The following is a 24,633-nucleotide window of genomic DNA, read 5'->3' as shown; positions in this document are numbered from 1 at the left end:
ACATAAATGCAAATTTCGCATGTGGAAAAAGTAAGTACACCCCGACATTTATCACAACTTCAAATACCTAAAATTAGAATCAGATGCACCAGCTCGGTGCAAATGATTTGAACATCGTTGGAGAGGATCTTGGAGGAACCTGTCTTATTTAAACCTCAGACATTTCGTTTGGTTTGCTCTTTCTTGTTGAAGTGTGCGGCGTCACCATGCCTAGATCAAAAGAGCTCTCTGAGGCCATCACAAAGAAGGTTATAGATGCCTACGAGTCTGGGAAGGGATTTTAAAAGATCTCCAAACAATTTGAAATCAATCATTCGACTGTCCAGAAGATCATCTACAAGTGGAGAAGATTCCAAACACGCGCCAACTTATTCAGGGCAGGCCGCCCCAGCAAGTTCAGCCCGAGAGCAGACCGCAAGATACTGAAAGAAGTCTCGAAGAACCCCAGAATGTCATCACGGGACCTACAGGTAGCTCTTGCCTCTGTTGATGTCAAAGTGCACGAGTCTACCATTAGAAAGAGGCTGCACAAATTTGATCTACATGGGAGGTGTGCCAGGAGGAAACCTTTGCTGTCCAGAAAGAACATCAGGGCAAGACTCAAGATTGCCAATGAACACCTAGGCAAAGACCAGCACTTCTGGAACAATGTGCTCTGGACAGATGAGTCAAAGGTTGAGCTATTTGGCCACAGTACCAGAAGACATGTTTGGCAAAAACCAAAGACAGCATTTGACCACAAGATCCTGATACCATCTGTAAAGCCTGGTGGTGGAAATATTATGGTTTGGGGGCAGCTTTGCTGCATCAGGGCCTGGGCAGCTCACCATCATAGAATCCACTATGAATTCTTCATTGCACCAGAGGGTGCTTGAGGATAATGTGAGGCCATCTGTCGGAAAGTTGAACTCAACCGAGACAATGACCCTAAACATACCAGTAAATCCACCAAGGAATGGCTGAAAAGAAAGAAATGGAGTGTTCTGGAATGGCCAAGTCAAAGCCCGTCGGTTCCCATTGAGATGTTGTGGGGGGATTTGAAACGAGCTGTGCATGCAAGAAACCCCTCAAACATCGCACAGCTGAAAGAATTCTGCATGGAGGAGTGGGCAAAAATTTATCCCAGTCGATGTCAGAGACTGGTAGACAGTTATAAGAAACGCCTGCTTGAGGTTGTTTCTGCCAAAGGGGGCAATACCACCTATTAGAGCCAAGGGTGTACATACTTTTTCCACATGCGAAATTTGCATTTATGTTTATTTAAATTATACAATGGACTACAAAATGTAAATGTTTCATGATATTTGTTATATTATATCACCTTTATCTGTCAATATTGTTGAAATGAAGATCAAATAACTGTATGTTGAAATACTAGGGCATGCCCGTACTATATATATATCTAAAATTATATCCCCCCCCTCTATTTACATGAAATGGTTTGGTCCATTCGCAAAGCCAAAGCGAACGGCTTGCGAGTACGGTGACAATCCCCCCCCCCTCTATTTACATGAAATGGTTTGGTCCATTCGCAAAGCCAAAGCGAACGGCTTGCGAGTACGGTGACAATCCCCCCCCCCCCCCCCTCTATTTACATGAAATGGTTTGGTCCAAAGCGAACGGCTTGCGGAGTTTGGTAAAGAAATCGCCATAGCTCGGTAACTACTTCTCCGATTAATATGAAACCTTGAAAAGGCACATCCCCGGGTCCCCAGCAATATACCTGGCAAGTTTCAAGTATATCGGACCCGTGGTTGTCGAGAAACAGCGGTCACAGACAAACACACAAACACACAGACACACAGAGATTACTGGAATTATAGATAGATGTTGAAAAAGTCAAAACTTCACATGGGGTGTACTTACTTTTTCACGTGACTGTATATATACATACTTGGTACATACATGATTAAGGTGTCTTAAGCCCCACCCCCATCCCATCCATTGAATGCAAATTTAAATCATATATAATCTTAACTCAATCTCTTATGTGTGTAGGAGGAGTTGAACCGGGGGAAGCCAAACTGGGAACATCTGAAGGAAGAGCTGCACGTGTTAGTGAGTGTGGAGGATACGCAGAACCGAGCCCATCTGAAGCTTCACCATGCTGTCAAGGCTGTACGCAAGCTTCTTGTCCCTGCAGTAAGATTTCCTTTCACTCATTGCTCATGTACACTTTTGACCACTAGACAATACCCTGTGCACCTCCGACTCACTTTTGGGATGAGATTCCCCCTGTTTGAAGAACCCAGCCATTTGACGAGTTAAACCACTGTGATGTGTAAGTAATGGGACTCGTATGAACTTTTGAGATCCTGGATAATGTACAGAGACTTGAACAATCCCATCCAGGCCTGGTGTGTTTTCATCTGTGAGTGAAAGCAATCGAAATCGGTTATAATATACAATATGTCACTGATGGAACATCTTTTATCATCAACTTCAAATCATGTGTTTTGCCTATTTTTTTTGAAGCAGAAAACGTTTTATTTCTTTTTCTGGATACATTTATTGCCAATCTCCTGAAAGGAAAGAGAAAGTCATTCACTTGTTGTTAGCATGTGTACCAAATAGAAACGCACCAATAAACCGACTTGGAGGATAATAGACCACAACAAAAATGGCAAAACATGTTTATTCCGAGCCTCCGCAAAGGCAAAGACGAGCACCGCATGGTACATGACCTTGTGTTGAAACAAAGAGCAGAATGCATCATGTTGCAGGAAACATTGGATACATCGATAAAAACATGTGACGTCATAATTCTGTAAAAGATTGTAAAGAACAGTCTTGAGAAAAAAAATGCTTGAAAAAATAACTCTGGAGTTTCATTCTTTTCAAACGTGTACGATATTATTTACCCCACCCCTTCCCTCCCATGCCTCCCCCACAAGCCCGGCCTCTCCCTCCCACAGATGTCCCGATGTCCTTGTCCTCTGCTGTTGTACCATCTTGTCTCCCAGTCCCTTACTTATATGCTTTTTTTTTATGTGTCCGTTTTTTTTTTTTGTGATTAATGTTAGCTCTTACACGAGCCTCGATCCTGTATACAAAACCCCCCCCCCCAAAAACAGTCCTTTGTGTTCATTGTCGATTAGCTTATTGATTTGCACGAATTATTTTCTTTTTTTATTTCATATATTTACAGATTTTCATATCTTTACTGATAACACGTCATAGGTCACATGGAATGGGCACCATCTTGGGAAAACCGAAAAGTTTGCACCTCTCTAACTCGCTCCATGGAAAAATTGAAACACAGCTAGATCATTGTCAAGAACTCCCCATGGGGAACAACATATATTCATGATGATGTCATCGGTGCCTTCATTATGACATCATAAGTAGACAACTACAGAACGCTTGATCCGTTCAGTTTGAGGTTTCTTGAGCATGATCCACACAAAAATTGTATGGGAGAATGAAATGGATGACGTCGTCGGTCAGGTGGTCCGGCAGCCATATTGCATTGAACATAAATCTATGTCGTCAATAAACCACACAAACACAGCAGCTAATAAACACCACACATAATACACCACACAAACACGTCCTGGCGAGGGCCTGCAATATCTGGTTGTTCTTTCTTGTTGCCCTCGCCAGAGGAGCAGGTATTGCATTTTAGTCCATTTGTCTGTCTATCTGTCTGTCTGTTTGTTTGTCCGCACAGAATAAATATGATTTTCTCTGCAACCGTTGGTCCGATTGACAGGAAATTTTCACCATTGGTGCACCTCCACCTGTATAATTTTATAATGATAAATATGACGTCATAGGTCACGTGGTATGGGCGCCATCTTGTAAAAACCGAAAAACTTTTCACCTCTATATCTCCAAAAGGGCCGATTAGAAAAAAATGTAAAGAACTCTCCATGGGGAATAAAATATGTTAATGATGATGTCATAGGTGCCTCCATTATGACGTCATAATTCGACAAGTACAAAACTTCTTCCGAGCAAGATGAAATTTCTTGAGCGTCATGTAGGCATAAATTCGTGGAGAAAAAAACCCCAATAACGTCATTGGTCACGTGGTTCAGCCGCCATCTTGGAAAAACCAAAAACATTTGCACCTCTATGTCTCCGAAAGCCCTACATAGAGAAAATTGAGACAAGGCTCATTGTAAAGAACTCTCCATGTGGAATAACATATGTTAATGATGATGTCATAGGTGCCTCCATTATGACGTCATAATTCAACAAGTACAAAACTTCATCCGATCAAGATGCAATTTCTTGAGCATCATCTAGGGATAAATTGGTGGAGGAAAAAAAAATGCTGTCATCGGCCACGTGGTTTGGCCTCCATATTTGTTTTAACACAAAAGCCTTAAAAACCACTGAACATGTCCTGGTGATTGCTCTTTCGAGTTATTTTTGATAAATGATTATTGTAGAAAAAAACATGCTTTTACAAGACTCAGTGGTATGGTGTGATGGTTGGATCGTTATCCCCTATATTGAAGGTATTGCATTTGAGTCCGTTTGTTACTTGGTTCCAAAATCCGTTTGTTACAAAAAAAATATTTTTGGACAAGTATGTTGATCACTCCGGTTTGTGTGTGTGTTTGTTTGTGTGCGTGTTGTTTGTGTGTTTGTTTGTCTGTCTGCTCACTTATACTTGCGTACAGGTCACAATTTTAAACAGATCTTCACAAAACTTCACCACCAAATGGTTTAAATTCGTGGTCTGACAAAATACTATACATTTTGAGGTCAAAATGTCAAAAGGTCAACATAGGCCAAAGGTCAACCACTTTTCAAATTTCTAAAATCCTCAATTTTCATCCGATTGACATAATTTGAATGGGATTTTCATATAAGCGAACTGAATTCAACCACCCACTATTTTTTAGATAAACATAGGCCAAAAGGTCCACATAGGCCAAAGGTCCCAATTTTTGTCTAATTTCTAAAATCCTCAATTTTTATCCGATTGACATAATTTGAATGGGATTTTCATATCAGCTAACTGAATTCAACCACCAACTATTTTTGAGATCAGCATAGGCCAAACGTTCAACATAGGCCAAAGGTCAACAATTTAAAATATCTCAAATCCTCAATTTTCATCTGATTGACTTGAAAACTGAATAGGATTTGCATATCAGCAAACTGAAACCAACCACCAACTATTTTTGAGGTCAACATCGGCCAATAGGTCAACATAGGCCGAATTTCTAAAATTGTCAATTTTCATCCGATTAACTTAAACGTTGAAGACGATTTGCATATCAGGTCACTGAATTCAACCACTAATGATTTTTGTGGTCAAAAGAATGCTCTACTGAGTGCCATTCTACTTGGTTCTGTTTTTCCAAGTGTCGATGTATGAGTGATTTTTTTTATTTGTCTGTCTGTCTGTCTGTCTGTCTGCACAGAATAAATATGATTTTCTCTGCAACCGTTGGTCTGACTGAAAGGAAATTTTCACCATAGGAGCACCTCCACCTGTAGAATTTTTAAATGATAACTATGAGGTCACAGGTCACGTGTTATGGGTGCCATCTTGGAAAAACCGAAAAACTTTGCACCTCTATATCTCCGAAAGCACTGCATAGAAAAATTGAGACATGGCTCATTATAAAGAACTCTCCATGTGGAATAACATATGTTAATGATGATGTCATAGGTGCCTCCATTATAACGTCATAATTCGACAAGTACAAAACTTCATCCGATCAAGATGAAATTTCTTGTGCATCATCTAGGGATAAATTTGTGGAGAAAAAAAATATAACGATGACGTCATCGGTCACGTGGTTCCGCCGCCATATTTGTTTTAACACAAAAGCCTTAAAAAACCACCGAAAACACATCCAGGTGAGGGACTGCAATCTCTGATTGCTCTTTCTAGTTATTTTTGATAAAGGATTATATTTATGTGAACTCATATTATAAATTTGTACTTGGACCCACAACATGAGACATCATACGGGATGGTGCAGAGGTAGGGCATGTGGGCTGTCTCGTCTGGGTTTGATTCTAGACCCAAATATACAATGTTGGATTGGTGTTTCACAGAGATCAGTAAGTGTGCCTTCCCTCACATGATACGTTAAGCTGAGGACCTATCCGTTAACTTTAGTTGGCAGATGTTAAATATCCCATGCTGTCTTTCGACGAAGAGTAGGTGATTGTATTGCCATACTCTGACCAAATTTTAAGAAGGTAGCCATTCCTTTCACGTCTTCAGACAGCAATGGATGGAGGCCCTCAATGTCAGACATGACTTCAGGGCCGTCTCTCTGGACATATCTCGTGAATTTGATGCAGTCTGGCATCCTGACTTGCTCTCCAAACTGTCTGCCTGCAAATGATCTCTGTGACTCTCTGGAAAATCCACTTTATCCATTTGCTGATGACTTCACCCTGTGCCGTGATATCTCTCATCCTTCACACAGGAAAGCTGCAGCCTCTTCCCTCTCTTCAGACTTTGAAAAAAAATCACAAGTTGGTCAAACACTTGGAATATGTCTTTCAATCCTGCCAAACCACACACTCTCATTATCTCTCTCCGGAAGGACCGTCTGGACAAATGCCTCCCCTCTTCCCATCTACTTTTTCGCAATCCTCGTGAGGAGGTTCAGTCACTCAAACTTCTTGTTCCCCCTACCAGCCATGATATTTCTTGGATAAACCACATTTCAAAAGTTGGCCTCCAAGGCCGGCCACCGACTGGGCATCCTTGGTCATACAAAGTCCTTTCTTAGCACACCTGAACTCCTATCCACCTACAAGGCCTTCATCCACAGCTTGATGGGAGTACTGATCTCCTGTCTGAGCTAGCTCTCCTGCCTCACTTCTTACTCAGCTTAACGCCGTGGAACCCAAGGCCTTCAAGATCATTGGAATCTCCTGTGAAGAAGCTGAGTCTATGGATCGATCACGGTCCCATCGCAGACAGGTCGGTGGTCTCTGTCTTCTATTGCCTCCTTTCTGGTCTTGCACCCTCTGCTCTTTCCGTGCTTTGCTTCTGCAAGGCTCACACAATCCACCATCAACCCTCTTCTTGTAAAACGACCTAAATCCAGGATCACTGCCCATCTCCACTCATTTGTTCCTCTTTTTTCCTGCCAGTGGAATCAACTTCCACATTCTCTTCAATGTTATTCTTCCCTCCAGATCTGTCAGGGCAGCTGTTCACCACCATCTCAGATCGTCCCCAATCCAACAACATGATATTTTTACCCTCGTTAACCCCACCCAATACCCTACTAATTCCCCAGTTTCTCCTTCTTGGAGTTTCCTTGTCCATGCATGTATGTTTTGCGTCCTGCTTTTGGCTGTTACGTCCTGATCCTTTTCAGTGTACTGGCTCGTCCATGAGCTTCGACTATGTACACAAAAAAGACACATTGGGCTCCCAAGGCAGTTTTTATTTTGCTAGAGGGCACAATCTTGGACAGGTCACCACTCTGACACAGGATACTTGATTGGATCATTCTTCCCAGTAAGTTTTACCCATTTTGCTGACCTCAGAAGGACAACAGGCTGAGTCCACCCACTTGGTGTTATGTTAACAGCACGACAGAGGCTCAAACTCAAGACCCTAAGATGTTAAGCCAGCTACCTTAACCGTTAAGCCAACACCAGACCCAAATTCCATGTTGCTGTCCAAATGTACAGGAGCACTGCATTGGCGACACAGCCTTGTCTCAGTAACTATTCAACTACCCGACTGAATTCGTATTTGAATCGCAGTACAATATGCATTTATCAGTACCATAATGATGACCGTCTGAAACAGGTTTTTTCATTTAGTCTCGCCCCTAAGACTATTGCAAAGCCTATGTCTGTCTGTCTGTCTGTTTCCACTTCACTTTTCACATTTAAAATAGTTTTCTCTGCAACCGCTTGTCTGGTCGATGCGAAACATTAAACATTAGAGGGGCTTCCCATGGAGAATATTTTATTGCTAACTCTGATGTCATAGGTCACATGGTATGCGCCATATTGGATTAAAGCGGCCATATTGGATTAAAGGAAAATTAAAGGAAAGAAAAATTTGGACATCATCTTCTACGAAACTGCTCAATGAAAAAATTTGAAACTTGCCATATGTCATCAACTCTCCATGGGGTATATAGGGTGATAACGATGATGGCAACAGAGAAGTAGTATTCCAGCCATAATTGGTTGAATTGAAAGTCTTATCTGAAAAGTCTTAAACTTCATATATTTGATCTATGACCCCAATTTGAGTGAATAATTAAATTTATGACGTTCATAACCCATGGCAAGAAACTATTTGACATAATCGGGTGCATGGATGATATGCGTATATGGGCCATAATAGCAGTGGGCCATAATAGCGTGTTTGGTTGACGTATTTTTCTTCAAAATGAATGCGCGAGGCAAGACGATGCCCTCTAACACAACAGTGCTGTTTTAATTTAATGCGTTGTCTTTTCATTGAAGCTTCTTGAAACTGTCTGTCCAGAAGCCCCCTTTACATTCTCACAATCATACTTATACTGGAGCCATTTTCACTCGAAGACAACTTATGTTCCAGCCCAGGCCCCCCTCACCTTTTTTTATAGGGTGAGCCGAGAAAATATTTTAGCCCAAGACCTTCACTAACCGTTTGGCCACTCGTCTCGAGCCGATTTGGGATGGAATTCGTAATTGTTGTGGGTATTCGTGATAATTCACTAACTCTTAATGAAAGAGTCCCCGGGATCTTTAACATCTGCCAGGTCATGCGAACGGATGGGACATCTTTTGATGCAACACTCCAAATCCAACAGTTTATGGTCGGGTCGAGAATCGAACCCAGACTAGACAGCTCAAATGTAAGTGCACGATCACATCACCATTCTGTCAAACATATGCTGCAACCATTTTCCACTTTGGAAAATGTTTCCGATGACGTAATCATAACATCGATGAGGTCATTAAATACAACGCATCTGTCCATGTGTGCTTGTTGATGAACCTTTTAGAAATCCACATAAATTATAGTTTTGATTCTGATTTGTAAGAATTTGTCTTGTGTTCTAAATACCACATTATCAAGTGTTTTCATTTATTTATTTATTTATATTTGTAACCAAGCAGCTTGCTTTTACTTCTACCTGGAGATTCTCATCAAGATGAGCACTTCTTCAGATGAAATTTGACAAAGCAATTGCAAATACATTTTAAAAATCGCACCCGTGTCTGAACGAAGCGGTTCAGTTTGGCATTTTAAATATTAAATAGGTAAAGCCGAGAAACAAACGAAATCCGTAAGAATTACCCTTTAGAATTACCCTTTAGAATTACCATTCAAATTACCCTTTAGATTTACCCTTTAGAATTACCATTCAAATTACCCTTTAGATTTACCCTTTAGAATTACCATTCAAATTACCCTTTAGAATTACCATTCAAATTACCCTTTAGAATTACCCTTTAGAATTACCCTTTAGAATTACCCTTTAGAATTACCATTCAAATTACCCTTTAGAATTACCCTTTAGAATTACCCTTTAGAATTACCCTTTAGAATTACCATTCAAATTACCCTTTAGATTTACCCTTTAGAATTACCATTCAAATTACCCTTTAGAATTACCATTCAAATTACCCTTTAGAATTACCATTCAAATTACCCTTTAGAATGACCCTTTAGAATTACCATTTAGAATTACCCTTTAGAATTACCCTTTGGAATTACCATTCGAATTACCCTTTAGAATTACCCTTTAGAATTACCCTTTAGAATTACCCTTTGGAATTACACTTTAGAATTACCCTTTAGAATTACCCTTTAGAATTACCCTTTAGAATTACCCTTTAGAATTACCCTTTGGAATTACCATTCGAATTACCCTTTAGAATTACCCTTTAGAATTACCCTTTAGAATTACCCTTTAGAATTACACTTTAGAATTACCCTTTAGAATTACCCTTTAGAATTACCCTTTAGAATTACCCTTTAGAATTACACTTTAGAATTACACTTTAGAATTACCCTTTAGAATTACCCTTTAGAATTACCATTTAGAATTACCCTTTAGAATTACACTTTAGAATTACCCTTTAGAATTACCATTTAGAATTACCCTTTAGAATTACCCTTTAGAATTACCCTTTAGAATTACCATTTAGAATTACCCTTTAGAATTACCCTTTAGAATTACCCTTTAGAATTACCCTTTAGAATTACCATTCAAATTACCCTTTAGAATTACCCTTTAGAATTACCCTTTAGAATTACCCTTTAGAATTACCATTCAAATTACCCTTTAGATTTACCCTTTAGAATTACCATTCAAATTACCCTTTAGAATTACCATTCAAATTACCCTTTAGAATTACCATTCAAATTACCCTTTAGAATGACCCTTTAGAATTACCATTTAGAATTACCCTTTAGAATTACCCTTTGGAATTACCATTCGAATTACCCTTTAGAATTACCCTTTAGAATTACCCTTTAGAATTACCCTTTAGAATTACACTTTAGAATTACCCTTTAGAATTACCCTTTAGAATTACCCTTTAGAATTACCCTTTAGAATTACACTTTAGAATTACACTTTAGAATTACCCTTTAGAATTACCCTTTAGAATTACCCTTCAGAATTACCCTTTAGAATTATCCTTTAGAATTACCATTTAGAATTACCCTTCAGAATTACCCTTTAGAATTATCCTTTAGAATTACCCTTCAGAATTAACCGTTAGAATTACCCTTTAGAATTACCATTTGGAATTACCCTTTAGAATTACCCTTTAGAATTACCCTTTAGAATTACCCTTTAGAATTACCATTTGGAATTACCCTTTAGAATTACCCGTTAGAATTACCCTTTAGAATTACCCTTTAGAATTACCCTTTAGAATTACCCTTTAGAATTACCCTTTGGAATTACCCTTTAGAATTACCCTTTAGAATTACCCTTTAGAATTACCCTTTAGAATTACCATTTAGAATTACCCTTTAGAATTACCATTTAGAATTACACTTTAGAATTACCCTTTAGAATTACCCTTTAGAATTACCATTTAGAATTACACTTTAGAATTACCATTTAGAACTACCCTTTAGAATTACCATTTAGAATTACCATTTAGAATTACCATTTAGAATTACCCTTTAGAATTACCCTTTAGAATTACCCTTTAGAATTACCCTTTAGAATTACCCTTTAGAATTACCCTTTAGAATTACCCTTTAGAATTACCATTTAGAATTACCCTTTAGAATTACCCTTTAGAATTACCATTTAGAATTACACTTTAGAATTACCATTTAGAATTACCATTTAGAATTACCCTTTAGAATTACCATTTAGAATTACCATTTAGAATTACCCTTTAGAATTACCCTTTAGAATTACCATTTAGAATTACCATTTAGAATTACACTTTAGAATTACCATTTAGAATTACCCTTTAGAATTACCATTTAGAATTACCCTTTAGAATTACCCTTTGGAATTACCCTTTAGAATTACCCTTTAGAATTACCATTTAGAATTACCATTTAGAATTACACTTTAGAATTACCATTTAGAATTACCATTTAGAATTACCCTTTAGAATTACCCTTTAGAATTACCCTTTAGAATTACCCTTTAGAATTACCCTTTAGAATTACCCTTTAGAATTACCCTTTAGAATTACCATTTAGAATTACCCTTTAGAATTACCCTTTAGAATTACCATTTAGAATTACCCTTTAGAATTACCATTTAGAATTACCATTTAGAATTACACTTTAGAATTACCATTTAGAATTACCCTTTAGAATTACCATTTAGAATTACCATTTAGAATTACCATTTAGAATTACCATTTAGAATTACCCTTTAGAATTACCATTTAGAATTACCCTTTAGAATTACCATTTAGAATTACCCTTTAGAATTACCCTTTAGAATTACCCTTTAGAATTACCCTTTAGAATTACCCTTTAGAATTACCATTTAGAATTACCCTTTAGAATTACACTTTAGAATTACCATTTAGAATTACCCTTTAGAATTACCATTTAGAATTACCCTTTGGAATTACCATTTAGAATTACCCTTTAGAATTACCATTTAGAATTACCCTTTAGAATTACCCTTTAGAATTACCATTTAGAATTACCATTTAGAATTACCATTTAGAATTACCATTTAGAATTACCATTTAGAATTACCATTTAGAATTACCCTTTAGAATTACACTTTAGAATTACCATTTAGAATTACCATTTAGAATTACACTTTAGAATTACCATTTAGAATTACCCTTTAGAATTACCCTTTAGAATTACCCTTTAGAATTACCATTTAGAATTACCCTTTAGAATTACCCTTTAGAATTACCATTTAGAATTACCATTTAGAATTACCATTTAGAATTACCCTTTAGAATTACCATTTAGAATTACCCTTTAGAATTACCCTTTAGAATTACACTTTAGAATTACCCTTTAGAATTACCCTTTAGAATTACCATTTAGAATTACCCTTTAGAATTACCCTTTAGAATTACCATTTAGAATTACCATTTAGAATTACCATTTAGAATTACCCTTTAGAATTACCATTTAGAATTACCCTTTAGAATTACCCTTTAGAATTACCCTTTAGAATTACCATTTAGAATTACCATTTAGAATTACACTTTAGAATTACCATTTAGAATTACCCTTTAGAATTACCAGAATTACCCTTTAGAATTACACTTTAGAATTACCATTTAGAATTACCCTTTAGAATTACCCTTTAGAATTACCCTTTAGAATTACCATTTAGAATTACCCTTTAGAATTACCCTTTAGAATTACCCTTTAGAATTACCCTTTAGAATTACCCTTTAGAATTACCATTTAGAATTACCCTTTAGAATTACACTTTAGAATTACCCTTTAGAATTACCATTTAGAATTACCCTTTAGAATTACCCTTTAGAATTACCATTTAGAATTACACTTTAGAATTACCATTTAGAATTACCATTTAGAATTACCATTTAGAATTACACTTTAGAATTACCATTTAGAATTACCCTTTAGAATGACCATTTAGAATTACCCTTTAGAATTACCCTTTGGAATTACCCTTTAGAATTACCCTTTAGAATTACCATTTAGAATTACCCTTTAGAATTACCATTTAGAATTACCCTTTAGAATTACCATTTAGAATTACACTTTAGAATTACCATTTTGAATTACCCTTTAGAATTACCATTTAGAATTACCATTTAGAATTACCCTTTAGAATTACCATTTAGAATTACCATTTAGAATTACCCTTTAGAATTACCATTTAGAATTACCATTTAGAATTACCCTTTAGAATTACCATTTAGAATTACACTTTAGAATTACCCTTTAGAATTACCCTTTAGAATTATCATTTAGAATTACACTTTAGAATTACCATTTCGAATTACCCATTAGAATTACCCTTTGGAATTACCATTCGAATTACCCTTTTTTTTTTTCTTTTTTTTTTTTTGAATACAAGATCGAGGCTCGTGAAAGAGCGAACATTTATCACACAGAAAGACAAACCGACACATAACCGACAAACCGACACATAAAACAAATAACATCGGGAGTGGTAGACAAGATGGGGAGAGAGGGGGAAGGACACAAACACAACATTTGAGAGCAGGAACCGAGAGACATGGAGACATCGAGAGATCTGTGGGAGGGAGAGGGCTTTGGGGGGGAGGCATGGGAAAGGGGGTGGGAGAGGCATAAAACATATGGACACTGCCAGGACTACCAGGAAAGAAGTTGGAATTACAAACAAGGTGGATCTGGGGTGAATTAGTGTGGGTAGAAAAGATCAAGGTTTTGGATTTGGGAAGATAAGAGATGGTGGTGAACAGCTGTTTTAAAGACCTGGAGGGAGGAGTGGGATCGAAGGGAGTGTGGGAGTTTGTTCCAGAGGCGGGAGAAAAGAGGAATGAAGGAGTGAAGGTGAGCAGAGAGCCGAGATTTCGGCAGTTTAACCATCAGAGGCTTGCTGGCAGATCTTGTGCGACCTGTAGGAATATTTGGGGGACAGAGCACAGAGAGAGCTGGGGGAGCAAGGCCGGAGAGGAGTCGGTAGAAGACAGAAAGACCACCTACCTGCCTGCGGTGAGTGAGTGAAAGGCCCTCAGAGATAGCTTCATCGCGGGAGATTCCAATGATTCTGAAAGCTTTGGTTTCACAGCATGAAGCCGAGCTAGGTGTGACGCAGGAGCACCAGCCCATAGGGGAGCACAGTATTCCATTGAGCTGCAGATGAAAGCCTTGTATGTGGTGAGGAGCTCAGGTGTGCCTAGGAAGGACTTCGCACGACGGAGGATGCCCAGTCGGCGACTGGCTTTGCAGGCCAGCTTGGAAATGTGGTTTTCCCAAGAAAGATCATGGCAGATAGTGAGACCCAAAAGCTTGAGCGACAGAACTTCTTGGAGAGGATTGTTGAGAAAGTACATGGGAGGGTTGTCCAGTCGATCTTTTCGGAGAGACATAGTAAGAGTGTGAGATTTGTCAGGATTGAAAGACATGTTCCACTTGTTTGACCAGTCTGTGATTTTGTCCAGGTCTTCAGAGAGTGAGGAGGCTGCAGACTGCCGATCTGAGGGAAGAGGAATGGAGCGGCAGAGAGTGGAGTCATCAGCAAAGAGATAGAGAGGATTTTCCAGAGAGTCGGAGAGATCATTGATAAAGACCAGAAAAAGCACAGGGCCCAGCACACTGCCTTGGGGAACTACAGCCTGAACAGGAAGGGGGAGATGAGAGAAATCCATTCAGGGCCACACGTTGACTACGACCAGAGAGGAAGTCCGCAAGCCATGCATGGAGATTTCCATGGATACCATAGGAGTAGAGTTTGGTGAAAAGAGCTGGGTGCCAGACCGTATCGAAGGCACGTGATATGTCAAGGGAGACAGCTCTGATTTCCTGTTTGGCATTGAGGACCTCCATCCATTGTTGAGACAGGAGAAGCAGCATGTCCAGAGTAGAGTGACCTGGTCTGAATCCAAATTGATGATCAGAGATCAAGCCATTGGAGAAGAGGAAAGATTTCATATCCGAAGCAATGATGGATTCCATGACTTTGCTGATAATTGGGAGCAGGCTGATTGGTCTGTAGTTAAAAGGATCTGTTTTTGCACCTTTTTTGTGTAAAGCGGTAATGTTTGCTGATTTCCAGGATGCTGGCAGATGACCTTGAGCAAAAGATAGGGTGAAAAGAACAGAGAGAGGGTGAGATAGAGCGGCAGAGCAGGATTTTAGGACCCGTGGGCTGATGCCGTCTGGTCCAGTTGCAGAATCAGAGTCGAGGTTAGACAAAAACTCCTCCACCTTGTCAGGAGAGAAGGACACAGAGTCCAGGAGCAGTTGGGTTCGACTGGGAAAGGTGGGAACAGAGAGAGATGGGTTTGGGACTAAAGATTTTGAGGCAAACACAGAGTTGAGGCATTCGGCTTTGTCACGTGCGGTGTCAACTGTGTAGCCATTTGAGGTTAGGGAGGGGATGGAGGGGGAACAAACACCAGAAACGATTTTGACCAGACGCCACCAGGATTTGGAGGAAGGAGACAGGTTTGAGAGTTCGTTCTTGGTCTTTAGAATCGGTCTTTAGAATCGGTCTTTAAAATTACCCTTCAGAATTACCCTTTAAAATTACCCTTCAGAATTACCCTTTAGAATTACCCTTTAGAATTACCATTCGAATTACCATTTAGAATTACCATTTAGAATTACCATTTAGAATTGCCATTTAGAATTACCCTTTAGAATTACCATTCGAATTACCCTTTAGAATCGGTCTTTAAAATTACCCTTTCGAATTACGCTTTAGAATTACCCTTTAGAATTACCATTTAGAATTACCATTTAGAATTACCATTTAGAATTACCCTTTCGAATTACCATTCGAAATACCCTTTGGAATTACCATTCAAATTACCCTTTCGAATCAGCCTTTAGAATTACCCTTTAGAATTACCCTTTAGAATTACCCTTTAGAATTACACTTTAGAATTACCCTTTAGAATTACACTTTAGAATTACCCTTTATAAACCATTAGAATTAAACACGGTGGGCTAGAAAGGTTCGTCTTCTTCATTTTCGATGGACATATATATATATATCTATATATATATATATATATATCTATATATATATATATATACATATATATATATATATATATATATATATATATATATATATATATATATACAGTATATGTATATATATATATATATTATATATATATATATATATATATATATATATAATATATATATATATATATATATATATAATATATATATATATATATATATATATATATATATATATATATATATACTATATATATATATATACATATATATATATATATATATATATATATACATATATATATATATATATATATATGTAGATATATACAGTATATATATATATATATATATATATATATATATATATATATATATATATATATATATATATATATATATATATACAGACTTGGCATTCAATATGGAATATTTTTTTTGTGGGGGTGAACTTACTTTTCAAGATGACTTAGAACCAAAAGTTCATTGGAATTATGTTGAAATTATTCTAGATTTTGTTTATGTGACCTTTAAAAGAAACAAAAATCACGTCCCCTGAGATCAGCACTGTGTTAAATCAAATTGCGCTATCAAACTCAATTCACGGACAGTACTGTGTTAAACTTCTGTGCGTTTTCCAGAAGTATCTCTTTATTTTGCACATTAGCCCAAATTTTTTTTTAACAAAAACAAAAGTTAAATTACGACTGGGATTACGGACAGTAAAATTACAGTTCAGTACTTCGTGTAACCCCCACGAGCATTCAGGAGAGCACGTACACGTTGAGGCATGCTGTTCACGAGATTTGCCAAGGTTTGGACAGGAATCGCTTGCCATGCAGTGACAATAGTCTGCTGCAATTCACGCACAGAGGCAGGCTGCTGGTCCAAGTTGCGATTTGACGCGTTAATTCTGCCCACAAGTTCTCCATCGGATTCATATCCGGGGACATGGCAGGCCAGTCCATATGCTCTACACCACGGTCAGCAAGAAAGTGTTGGATCATGCGAGCACGATGAGGCCGTGCATTGTCATTTGACGCGTTAATTCTGCCCACAAGTTCTCCATCGGATTCATATCCGGGGACATGGCAGGCCAGTCCATATGCTCTACTCCACGGTCAGCAAGAAAGTGTTGGATCATGCGAGCACGATGAGGCCGTGCATTGTCATCTTGGAAGACAAAGTTTCCTCGAAAGGCTGCACAAACAAATGGAAGCAATGTTTCTTCCAGAATGGCCCTGTGCTTGAACTGGTTCAGGTTTCCATTCAGAACAACCAGGTCAGTTTTTGCCCCCTGCATGAAAAGCAGCCCAAACGGTCACCCCACCACCTCCAGCTTGGACTCTTGGCACTATACAATCTTCGTTGTAGGCTTCATGCACTTGTCTGCGCACTCAGACGCGGCCATATTGACAATAGACCAGAAATCTAGACTTGTCACTGAAGATCACGTGAGTCCGGTGTCCTGGCTGCCATTGATGGTGCTCTCTGGCCCACTGCAATCGGCGCTGGCGGTGTTGTCTGGTCAGACGTGGCGTTCTCAGGGGACGCCTGGCACGATAGCCTGCTTGAACCAGTCGTTGGTTGACTAGCCTTCTGGATACAGGCACATTTGTCAGTTGCTGCCACTCAGCCCTAAGCCGATTAGCTGACTTGGTACGGCCATTGCGGACTAACCGGTGCAGCTGGCGATCATCCCTCCTTGTGGTTCTGCGGGGACGTCCTGACCTCGGTATTGGAGTAGGGACTCCTCTCTGAGCATTTCGTTTCAGGATCTTTGACACCTGACCTTGAGTGATGCCATACTGCCGAGCAATAGCACGCTGTTTCATGCCGGAATTTCGTAAAGCCACCACTAAATGACAAACAGCATTGTCGAGTTGACGGACCATCTCCAGGGGAAGCGGCAATAACTTTTGTAGACGTGCAGCAGTTGTTTTCCACTAATACAGAACGCAACAACCCTTATATACCCGATTGTGAAGCCAATCGTCAAATTTACCTGTCCGTACATTTTGTCACGCCACCTGTGATATAATCCTGTTATTGACTTCTTGCTGCGACAGACAATCAGTGACATGGTTCTTTTAACAAAGAAATCACCGAAGCGTAAAAGAAACTCACCAGATTGATATACCGAGTTCAGAAAGTAAACCCAAGTCAAGAAAAAAATTATATTCCATATTAAATGCCAAGTCTGTATATGTATATGTATGTATGTATGTATATATATATATATATATATATATATATATATATATATATATATATATATATATATATATATATATATATACATATATATATATATATATATATATATATATATATATTGTTACGGTCCGCGGATAAGGATGTTGTTTGCCAAGCGGAGGCACCGCGGCCAAACAGTTTTCCCCGACTAAACCCGATTCCCGAACGTTGGCCGGATCGCGCCACAGATATTCAATTTGGAAACCTCTAAAGCGACCGAATGTAAAGAGGAAGAAGAAGACGTACAGAAGAGTAACGGGATTTATTATTTACACACACAAGCAAAAGGAGCAGTCCAAGTTATATACAGGGAACATGGAAAAAACAGGTGACACAGTGAAAATACTAGCTTATACAAACTTAATTAAATACCCAGGACAGAACAAACAGAACAAACTCACGTACACAAGAAGGATGGAATGGCAGGAATGAATGCTGGAAGGAGGATTGGGAAGGTTCAGCTGAGGCAGATGGTTCGGGCTTGATCCCGCACGGGACGTCGGCTGGACCTCGACGGCCACCGATGCCACCGCTATCTGGTTCCCACGGGGTATGGGTTGAAGCTGCCTGGTGGAGTCAATGCTGCTTGTGGAGCCAAAGCTGCTTCTCTGGCTCAGCTCAGGACACGTCTGCCGCCTCTGGCGCAACTGCTTGTAATTGACCTTGAACCTTCTCTCTCTTCAAAGCTCATTTGGATCTTCTCATGCAGTACCTTGCGCGCGCTTTTATAACGCCTCCGGCGATGAAGCCGCCGGCCTTCAGGACACGCCCATTGGTGTGCTCACCTCGGCCCTGGTTGGTCGCGCGACCCTCTGGCTCCGCCCTTGATGACGACGGGCGGGCACGCCTTTCTTCCCCGACCCGAGCACATGTTCAATGGTGGTTTAGGAGGGGATGTAATATTGGCAATCGAGGCTTGGCCATGACGAATGGGGAAATGGAGGTTTTGGGAATGGGAATGAAGAATGAAGGGAATCTATCTTATTTCACTTGGTGCAATGGAGTGTCATTTTAATGGAAGACAAAGCCTTAACCTAATACACAGAATAAGGAAATAAACTACTGAACAGGGATATTATAGTGTCCTTCAATGTATGCTTTATGGAATTAACTACCGGAAGGCCCTTTGACCTTTATACACACTGGAGCAAGGAGGGCTCAGACTAAAACAATAATTCACAACCATTTACTATACAATACAACACAATCAAAAAAATACAATCCTCATATCCGCAACACTGCACCCTCCTCCTCTTAGGCACGTCCCGGGCCTATAACTTTAATTTAGTGTGACACGTAGGTGTAGTTCCCTCTACATTTAACCTGACCCTGAGTGCGACAGTTTTCAAACATAAATAAATATGTCCCGCTGCTCCATTGCACCCTACCTAACAGACTCACGCCCACAGCTAACCGAATTGCGGAATGGTCTTCAAACTATACACTGACGGTGGGGAGCATTATTTACAATGACTCTGCTTTTATTTACAAAACGCAACCCAGGACCTGTGATTGTTCTTTTGGGGGGGAGAGACAGTCTGCTCTGCATCAATGCACCATGAAAGCACCCAAAACGCACCAACACACCCTCAAGCACCAAGCGGTGCACAGTCATCACTGTCCATGAATAAACATAAAAACAACAACCCCTAACCCTGCAGGTGGTCTCTTGCTCTTCGGCTCCCTCTGCTGGCTATTATTATTTTCCTGGTGTTGTCATCTTCCTTTGCTGGCGGCCTATTTGCACTATTAAAATGCACCCAACGTGTCCATTTTTATTTATTTTATTTATGGCCGACAGGGCCGACTAGTGTGGTTCACCTGTGGGGCATCGGTGCCCTGTGATCAAGGTCCGCCAGCAAGATTTCGGGCCTTCAGGGCCGGTTCCAGCAGAGGGGCCATGCCCCAGCCCATGGGGTCCATAAGTGGTGCTCGGCCACAGACATGTGGTCCATAATGTGGTGCATCGATGCAGACAGCTGGTTCTGGGAGTTCCGGGCGCACAATGGCGGACTCACACACGCTCCCCTCGGTGCCCAGTGGAGCACAGGTCCTCATGTGGGAGACAAAGGGGGGGAGAGACAGATGAGCGAGGGGTAAGGTCACAAGGGTACACATCAATAAGGCAATGCAAGGTGAAGTGCGTACGGAGAGCGAAGTGAGAAAAAACTCGTCCCTACCGTACGTCACCCCCCCTGTCACCTACACTACCCTTGCCCTTACCCCATATTTACAAAATCTACACATTTACAAATTCGTCACTAATGTCACGTCTTCCCCATATTTCCCCTATACCAAATTCGTTCCCACAATCCCTCTAACCAAAATTTGCCATCACCCAATTCATCATCAATCCTCATAAGGAGGGAGAGATGGAACAACAAGCACAATGTCACACCCACGTCATGATGCGTCTCACAATCCAAACATTTGCATCAATTAAAATAATAAAAAACAACCTGGCATGGTGTGGAGGTACGTCATCTCAGGTGAGTGGATGCAGATGGTGCGAGGAGATCTTCATCCTAACTACTTTCTAAATGACTTTAATACACTTTACACTACCCGGGGTCTTTCCCTGCCAAACCATTGGCCATCTTACTCTATGTGGTTTTAAGAACCAAATTCCCATTGACCAAACTGTGGTGCTTCTCAATTTGGGGTCTCACTCCCCCGATTCATCTCGCGGTGCCCTTGCACAATTTCTGGGCTGGGGCGTGTAGCTCTCCCAGCAGGTCTACCCACCTGCACACCTCCACCACTGCAGTTGCCACCCGAGCTTACCTAGCTCCTCACCCTAACCTATCTAACTGGGGAAGGCCCCTCCTGGCTCTGTCACCCCACTCGGTGCCCTCTGGCACTGGGCTACCCGGGTCCGTCCTCCGGATCCTCGGGCCCCATCCACAACAACTCTACCGGCTCCCAGAGCCCACCTGCGGCCTCACCTGGCCGACATCCTCACAGTGGTGGAGTGCCCAAACCAACTACACACACTAACAGGCTACACGCCCAGCCATTTCCACAACACTTATGCACCCATCCAAATACCATTCTTTCACCTGCACCACAGATGCCAATATCCAACCACAATTTACCTGTACCCTCTACCTAACACTTACACTACCCGCCCCAGGTATTCGTGATGGGGGTCCATCCTTCCCCCATTCACACCTTCGCACCATCCACTCCACTCCATAGTTTCCACCATACTCACTCCACGACCATCCATTCCAATACTCCATATATTTCACACTCCATGTATTCCACACAACCATTCTCCATACACCTGTCGTTGCACACCTGTGCAATCACACCTGGTGCCACCTGCACCCTCCTTCCTTCCTGGACCATTCGGTCAATACAACTCACATCACTATCACTCACTCATACACTGCTCCATACCCCTGTCCAGTTGCACACCTGTGCAATCACACCTGTTCAATCACACCTGTTCACCATACACACGGCATCATCTAATCTACCTGTTGCCCTGCTAACTTAGTGCTCCCCATCTTCCCTTTAAACTAAGCACATACCACGTCATTATCATCCACTATAATCTACCTGCGTCCCCACTACAGGTATCATTGTCACTACCTAATCTTAACGTTACCTATTGTCATCTTCTCTAGATCCCTATCATTATATCCTAACCCTCCCAGGCTAGTTTTCACTGCCATAAACCCCATAAATCTAGTGCTCCTTTGCCCCCGCTGTGAGGGATGGTGGATTGGCCATCCCACCACATCGGGCATCTCCCACTACCAATTTGGCTCGTCCAAATCCAACAAATCAAAAATTTGCCAATCCTCTGCCAATTCTATTCACTTTTCTAAATTTCGGATCAAAAACACTATCAGTATTATCATCATCACAGTCCGCTATATCCTAGCCTCGGTGCGTCATGACATCATTAAACTCGGCTTCGTAAAGCCGAGCAATGAATTCGGGTGGTTTGGTCGCCTGCAGGTTGAATCCGTCCGGCTTTCGGTTCAAGGGAGGTGGTTTGGTCGGGCCGAGATTCCACGCACCATCTCGGCGCGGTACCTTGCGGTCCCGGGCCCGATGACCGAGGCTCGCCCGATCGGAACCCCGCCCCCGCGAGGGGGCACCGTCCGCTTCCTCCCACTTGCCCTTGAACAGGACCGGTCGCCTCGCCCGCCAAGGCCCGGACTCGACCGTGCAGGGCGGGGCCAAGCCCGAATTGGCAACGACGCTTCGAAGAGAAGCGACGCAGTATCGATCCGCGCCGGGCCTCGCATCCAACAAAGCACACCGCGCCCCGAGTGCTCGCATCGGCTATCCGTCGCCCTAACCGCTAACCCGGTTACCGTCGATGCTTCACCTGCATGCTCACACGCATACGCTACTCCTTTCACCCTCACCAAACCCGGCGTTCCAACGCCGTCCGTACATTCCACCAACGCACTCCCTGTTACACACCACACCTCTCGCGCACACTCTTGCACACACTCGCCGTTCGCACACTTCGGTCCACACCTCTCCTCCGTTACGTCCTCCGTAACACTCACCATGGGCGTGCACTCTTGCATCCACCCACTACCGCGCTCCGATGTGCTCCCTCGCACTCGTGCTACTACCAACTCAGGTGTGCTTTCTCGCACACCCTCGCAGTTCATCCCATATGTGCATCCTCGCACCCGCTCCACCACCAACTCACTCCTCGTGTCACACTCCGTACACCCCGACGTGCATTCTCGCTCGCACTCGGTTTCACTCCCACACTTTATAACACACCCACTCGCCGACGCACACTTTTTTTTCGCACGCGTGCCATTTCCACTCACACGGGACCCTTCACCAACGCCCGGATGCTTCCTCGATCCCAAGCGCACGAAAATTCTTTTGTCGCCAAACATCCTCTTAAAAAATCTCCCCGCACAATACACAGCACGACTCACCTGGGGGATTCCCTTCTCCACGCACACCTGCAAATCTTCATTTGGGTTATTAAGTACAGCATCGTGATGTGAGCAGGGACTTTGCACATTTTCCATTTCTCCCTGCAATTCCCGGGCTACCTCCGTCATCTCTTCAATTTTAATTCCCAGCACTGCTTTTTCTTTATTCACCTCGACGACCGTTGGCTTTAATAAAATTCCCTCTACCTCATCGGTCGCCGGCTTTTCCAAACCCCGTGTCGCGATTTCTACCCCCGTCATTGTACCCGCGCTTTTCTCCGCTTCGCTCAACCAGCGCTTCTCGACCTGTGTTACCTCCTCGTGCACCCCTGGGACCCTTTCGCCCAACTTGCGGTCTCTGTCCCTCTGCTCCCTTTCCTCCCTATCGGCCCTCATTCCGTTCGTTATTTGCTTACCCATTTTGTCCATAAGGGCCCCCATTTGCAGCATAAAAAGGTTCAAATCCACCAATGCTGCTACGGTCACGGGCGCGGTCGCCGTAGCCATGTGCGAGGCGCCATTTTGCGCGCCTGAAACCTCGTGCGCAAGAGCGCCATTTTGCGCGCCTGATACCTCCTCAACCACATTGCCAATGTTCTCCTCCTCTCTTTCCTCCACATACATTTCCCCGAGGTCCTGGGTCGATTCTACCCCGTCTATCTCTCCCACCGACATCCCGTCGCCTTGACCAGCCATGGCGCGATTTCAAAATTCGGGTTTTGTAAAACAAAACAAATTTTAGTATCTCGTAATTTTGAGCGCGTTAAGCGCACTTTGGGTCCGTTCCCGCTCCCGACACCAATTGTTACGGTCCGCGGATAAGGATGTTGTTTGCCGAGCGGAGGCACCGCGGCCGAACAGTTTTCCCCGACTAAACCCGATTCCCGAACGTTGGCCGGATCGCGCCACAGATATTCAATTTGGAAACCTCTAAAGCGACCGAATGTAAAGAGGAAGAAGAAGACGTACAGAAGAGTAACGGGATACAAGCTTAATTACCTACCCAGGACAGAACAAACAAAGACGACTCACACGGGGAATGATGACAGGAATTGGCTGGAAGGAGAGGAAAGTCCACTGGGTCCGGCAGCACGATCCGCACGTTGGGCAGCCGCCGTTCCTTCGCGGCCCTGCTCCGAACTGCCGTCCAGGCCCCTAAGCGGCTGGCGAGCGTTGTTGCTGCTGCTGCTGTAGACGCTGCCGCTCGCGAGCAAGGTGACGAATAGCAGGCTTGGTGCTTCCTTGGACGATCTCTGCTTGTTGGACCTCACAACTCAGCTCTTTCTTGGACCCTCTCTCTTCTCAGCTCATTTGCCTTGGACCTTTTTGCGACTCTCTTAAAAGCTCCTCTCCTTTCTCAGCCCATCTCATGTCTCTCCCTCCTTGTCTCAACTG

The 24,633-nt window shown here is 41.8% G+C and overlaps 2 protein-coding genes across 3 annotated transcripts in view; both read left to right on the top strand.

Moving 5' to 3' along the window:
• Positions 1 to 24,633, top strand: part of LOC144888135 (uncharacterized) — a 639,726-nt gene that overhangs the window by 436,411 nt on the left and 178,682 nt on the right. The gene's annotated exons all lie outside the window — the stretch shown is intronic.
• The window catches only part of LOC137423553 (KH domain-containing RNA-binding protein QKI), a 579,309-nt gene that overhangs the window by 450,976 nt on the left and 103,700 nt on the right, over positions 1 to 24,633 (top strand). For both annotated transcript variants that reach the window (XM_068110837.2, XM_068110838.2), the window contains exon 4: positions 1,999 to 2,142. In XM_068110837.2, the coding sequence (XP_067966938.2) occupies positions 1,999 to 2,142 (144 nt within the window). The remainder of the gene's footprint in view (positions 1 to 1,998; positions 2,143 to 24,633) is intronic.

Source organism: Myxine glutinosa, chromosome 3 (genome assembly GCF_964187855.1).
Source record: "Myxine glutinosa chromosome 3, kmMyxGlut1.1, whole genome shotgun sequence".
NCBI classification, from domain to species: domain Eukaryota; kingdom Metazoa; phylum Chordata; class Myxini; order Myxiniformes; family Myxinidae; genus Myxine; species Myxine glutinosa.
Note: the sequence above shows the minus strand (reverse complement) of the source record. Positions and strands in the feature narration are given on the sequence as shown.